Source organism: Fragaria vesca, linkage group LG5, assembly GCF_000184155.1.
Source record: "Fragaria vesca subsp. vesca linkage group LG5, FraVesHawaii_1.0, whole genome shotgun sequence".
Lineage (NCBI taxonomy): Eukaryota > Viridiplantae > Streptophyta > Magnoliopsida > Rosales > Rosaceae > Fragaria > Fragaria vesca.
In genome coordinates this window covers 27,681,996-27,687,233 of record NC_020495.1, presented here as the reverse complement: position 1 = coordinate 27,687,233, position 5,238 = coordinate 27,681,996, and the positions used below count along the sequence as shown (strand labels likewise).

General features: G+C 40.4%; 1 protein-coding gene across 1 annotated transcript; it reads right to left on the bottom strand.

The window, feature by feature from the left end:
* Positions 1-2,352: 2,352 nt before the first annotated feature.
* Positions 2,353-5,028, bottom strand: LOC101301594. The gene is made up of 4 exons (XM_004301881.1): positions 4,972-5,028; positions 3,603-4,863; positions 3,351-3,497; positions 2,353-3,252 (listed from the first exon to the last, which is right to left on the bottom strand). The coding sequence occupies exons 1-4, from the start codon at positions 5,026-5,028 to the stop codon at positions 2,693-2,695; spliced, it is 2,025 nt and encodes a 674-aa protein (XP_004301929.1). The 3' UTR covers positions 2,353-2,692.
* Positions 5,029-5,238: the final 210 nt, after the last annotated feature.

Sequence of the window (5,238 nt, the reverse complement as noted above, 5' to 3'; positions counted from 1 at the left end):
TTCTCCTCTTCTTCGATTCGCTTGGAATTTTCAATCCCTCTTTTTTCCATTTATCAAAGAATCAATCAGGGTTTCTTTCATCTATTAGCAAATGATTTGGTAATTTGCATGTCTGCGAATGATTCGTTAGTTAAAGTGGAGTATAGTTCTTATGGAGCGATACTTGCTCAAAGTGCTTTCGTTTTGGTTCTGAGTTTATATCATCCAATATAATTTTTAGCATGCAAAATGTTTTGTTCATCTTGTTAGCGGTTAGTAGTTTAGGGAGGGAGTTTGTGGTGGATGAGGAGAAGGTGAAGCGATCCTATGAAGCATGGAAAAGATTTGGATTTGGATGAGGAGGAAGTTGAATTCGCTTCTTTTGGTTTCGATGGGTCAAGATTGGACCTGTGGACATTGGAAACCGAGAAGTATAGGGTGGGAGTGTTGCATGAGTTTTTGAGATTGACATTGGAGAAGAGGGCATTTTGGAGTTCAAGGAGGAGTTTAGTTTGACTAAACACACTTACCAGATGCTGTTTAAGCAGCCAAGGACGTTTTATCGAGCAGGGACTGAGATTAACTGGGTTGTTTTATCGAAAGATGTGTATGACCAGAACGGGGTTTTGATTGAGAAGGATCCCCAAGTCGTGTTCAATGAGAAGCTGTATAAGTATGCTTCATTGCAGGAACCGATAAGAGGAAATGCACCATGCCAGTGATTGTATTGAGCACCTTGTCAGATCTGATTGTCATGGATCAGTACCAAAGAAGTGGCACTCGTGAGTAACATTGGAGCTAGCTGCAAGAACATTGGTTGGTCAGAGGTACGTACATTGGGAATTCGGGACTAACAATTATATTGCATCTGGCAAGTGAGAACCATCTTGGATAGAGGATGGGAGAATGGTAGTTTTGGAGTACATCTCTTTATCCAAGCAGCTCCTAACTATGTGCATCGAAACTATGGGGCCTTAGGAAGCAAAGTTCAGCTAAACCTGAGAAGAAATCTTCCTGCGATCATCGGTTCGTGCACTTGAATACATCTGCCATATCTATATGTCTTTTCTGATATGTTGCATTCTGCAAGATGTGGCCTCGATTGGGAAATGAGGTATCAGTCACTTATCTATCAGAACTTGCTCTTTGGGTTTTTTTTTCTTGGTCATAAGTGCATCATAGTTAGGTCCCATTTCTTTTGTAAGTTTCCTTGTATCCATCCTAGTTGGATATCTGCAAAGTGAGTCGTTATTGCGGAAATAAAATACTTAAAAGCAGAATCAACAAAGATTGAATTACTCTCACTTTTCTGGACGAGTTCGTTATCTGTAATCCCTCTTTGGATTTCGTTTTTCATTCTTGCATTTCTATTCACACTTTCATTATTCCATCCAGTTAGTTTCTCTTGTCTAGTAAATAATGTCCTCTGGTAATGTCACTTCCAACAAGTGATCGGGTTATTTACTGAAAGTTAAAGACAAAGTGGTTGAGTCTGTATGTCTGAAACATTTTAATCAGGTGCAGATCAGATCACATAAATTCAAAGAGAATGTATGCTAAGATAACGTCACTACCAAATAGTTATGACAATATTTTAGGTGAGACCTAAATTGTTTCCTTTCGATATCTGAGGTCTAGAATTATCATGAGCATTCTCCAATTGATGTCATTCATTAATTATATTTCTGTTAGTGTTGTCATAAAATATAAAATCCATGGCATCATAGAGGAATTTACAGAAAGCCAGTGATACATGTATACTTTGGCCGCAACATTATTTATTTGTTTGGTTATTCAATTCACTTGGTACTTTTGTAGATGCTGGTGTGTAAAAACTGCATCTTAGAGCTTCAAGTTGCAGCAGGAGATTTCATATCTTTTGGTTAGTGGTGCCAGAATGAATGACGATGAGATGATCATATATGGAAGGATCAACTCGGAAGAATGTGCACCAGGGCTTACTGATACTGCTAAAGCACACAGATTTACTAAAAACAGAGCTGTTTGATCTCAAGTAAAGCTGTTTTTCTTTCTGTAGATTTCGTATACTTTTTCTTTTTTCTTTTTTTTAGAAGAAATAATACAATGAAATTTAGCTCCAAAGTGATCTTTTAAGCTTCGAGCCTTGTTGAGTATCTTAAAGAATATAGTAATTTGGCATGACCCCATCAGGTTGAAAGTTAAAAGCTTCAAGAACTATTGTTGTCCCAAGCCAGACTTCACATAAAGATGATGTCATCGGAAGATATGGCCAAAGATTTTACTTTCGTTTGCAAGCATTATGATTTTCCTTGCATGTCTTTCCACATAAGATTTGATGTTAGCAGATCTTCCTTTTAGGGAACAAAATTGATATGGCCGGTCATCTGCTTCTTACAGTACTGTAGCCAGATCTGGCTCTCAATCATTTGACAATATTTTGTTCAATACTAGAATGGAGACTTTTACAAGATATACATGAGGTCCAAAGTGGCCTAGGAGTGAATTTCTTGTCTACAACAGTTGTATATTGCCAACTACGGTTGAACACATGATATTCGGATAACTACAACCTGCACAATATATTCTTAACTGATGGGGAAAACTAATTACATGAAACCACTAGGGTCTTGTATAACTCTACAGACTTGAAGTGACACTCTACACAGGAAAAGAGACCCCTCCTAGAATGTTTGTGTGCACACCAAAGTTTTTGCAACGAAAAAGCCTCTAATTAATGGGATGAAGAAGGAAGCGCAGCTGATGACACTTTGGCTATGCTCTTGGACTCGAGCATTCTCTTGTGTCCAACACTAGCAATGCCAGTGCTCTTGTGGCCACGGTTTGAAAATGATCGAGATTTCTTGGGTGATACGGAATCAGACCTTTTTTTGGTGAGTGAAAAACTTTGGGTAAGCTTCTTGCCTGTTTTTCGTCGAGGGTTCCATCCAGATTTTCCTAATGCAGCTTTGGCTACACTATCTGTGACTGCCTCCCTTGATCGTGGTGGTTTGATGGATTGCTTGTTCAGGAAGACTAGTTTTGGGAGCAGACTTACAACAGTTTTGCGCAGCTGCTCATCGCCAATGTTGTTCTGGATAGGATTGCCTAATAGATTCAGACCCTGTAGCGAGTTGTAGTTAGCAACAAGCTGACCAAGTGCCTTTGTTGTTGTTATCTTGTTGAAGCTCAGGTCCAGAACTGTCAGCTTCAATAGCCTGTGTAGACCTTCGACATCACTGATTTTGTTGCCAGCAAGATAGAGCTCCTTGAGTATGCTACAGCCTGATAACCCTGGCATTATTGAATCCACATTGAGTCAGTGATCAGTTGGAATAATATTTCAAAGATTAAATCGGTGGTTGTAAAACTGGTCTGGTTTGGTTTATTACCGCGTCCAATTCTAGAAATCCGATTGTAACTGAGGTTTAGTACTCGCAATCGGGTTAAATCTCTCAGTCCTTCAATGGAGCTGATCTTGTTTTTGGACAAGTCAAGTGTGTGAAGGCTCTTTGGCAGCGATCCTGGAGTGATGTGAACTGCAAAATTCAGAAGAACAGTTAAAACAAGCTCGCTTAATTAACTCAAAACATATATTCTAAAGTTTTAACTTGGATTTTTGTTCCCTCTCTGCTGTAGCATACCTATGAAGTTGTTTGACAAGTTAACTGATCGAAGGCTGCAGAAGCATGAAATGTTGGGGATGGCTTTTAAGTTCATACTAGAGATGTGAGCCACTGTTGAGGAAGAGTTTAGAGTCTGGATTATGGTATTAGCATGCAGTGTATCGTCTGAAAGGTTGGCATCTGGACCTCGAGTGAAGTAAGTCGAGCTTCTTGATCCAGGAGTTAGAGGAGAGGGCGGAGTTTGTGGAGTGACAACTCCCTCATTTTCATCTTCGTTTGATGGAAGTGAGGAGGGTGTTGTGTCGAGATCCTTCATCCAGTCCATCACTCTTGAAGATGAGGATGTTTCTGTTGAGAAAGCAACCCATTGGTTCTGTGGCCAAAAGGATGAGGATCCAATTTGAAAACCGCTCCAGCTCTGGTCATCATTCATGATGTTCTTCCCTTTGTCCATCGAATTAAATGATAGGGGTGATTCCAACTTTTCGAATTGCATAGCCCTGTTTGGTTCAAGTGTATCCGAAGAGTACCCGCCTTGCTTATTCAACTTAGTTTTGATGGAAAGTTTCTTTGGTGTTGCAGTGGATGATGATTTGTGCAGGTTCCTGTGGCTCCAAAGGAACAACTTCCACCACAATCTTCTGCTTCTAGAAGGCAGCACTTGGCTTGAAGAGTGCTTCTTTAGCATCACCTTATCAGCACTGCAATGGCTTCTAACAGAAGCAGGGCTTCCAGGAGTAATATCCTTCATTACACTCTCATCAAAAGACTGATTCTTCGAAACACGCAACTTAGACTGCATCTTTCCATCCACCTTATGAGTCTCCAAATTCGAGCAAGACCGAGTTAGCGTTCTTGAACCCCAAAACTCTGCTTTCCCAACCCCAGGATCACTAAGATGCCCACTTCCTACTCTAACCACACCTCTCCCACAGTCCTTATCAGATTCACAGCGACTCATCTTCCTTGATGAGACCTCTTCACCCACATTGCCTTCACTGGCCTGAAGATCAGAGCCATTAGAGTTGATGGGGCTCTCTTCATGCTCATCTTCAGATTCAAATGCTGCTCCACATAACCCAATGACGCTATCAGGGCTCTTCTCCTTGTCACTCTTGATAGGTTTCTTGTCAACACCATAAGGGATAAGGGCTCCAAAACTTTTCGAAGGCTTCAACCCATTAGCCTCCACAGTTTTCACAGGCTGCTGTTGAAGCCTGAGTTGCAGAGTCCTAATAGCCTTGTCCACTTCACCTGCTTTCGCAGATTCATCATCTCCCTAGACAAATTCACACAGGAAAATTGAGCAAATCACAAAGTTTCAGAAAAACAGAAAAGAAAAAACACAAATGCATCAAAAGAACCAACTTGTTTCTGGAATTCTCACCTTAACTTTCTTCTTCTTCTTCCTAAGAATCAGAGAGAAGCAACTCATTTTTGCCATTCTGAATATGATAACCTCCTGAACCCTCAAGATCAAACAAAGCTTTAGTATTCTGTATAATCTATGATAATAATGTTTTCTTCCAAAACACTAAAGCTCTGATTGCTTTTTGAGGCTGCGCCACTTAGAAACTCAGTCACATTGGATCATGGGTTTTTAACCATTATCAATGGGGTGGCACCAAACGATCAACAGAGGCCAATCGAAACC

Excerpts from the sequence above, each read along its gene's own strand:
- LOC101301594 (XM_004301881.1), bottom strand. The coding sequence starts at position 5,028 with ATGGCAAAAATGAGTTGCTTCTCTCTGATTCTTAGGAAGAAGAAGAAG. Across the intron at positions 4,864-4,971 it reads AGAAGAAGAAGAAAGTTAAG|GGAGATGATGAATCTGCGAA; the intron begins GTGAGAATTCCA and ends GAATTTGTCTAG. Across the intron at positions 3,498-3,602 it reads CTTGTCAAACAACTTCATAG|TTCACATCACTCCAGGATCG; the intron begins GTATGCTACAGC and ends TGAATTTTGCAG.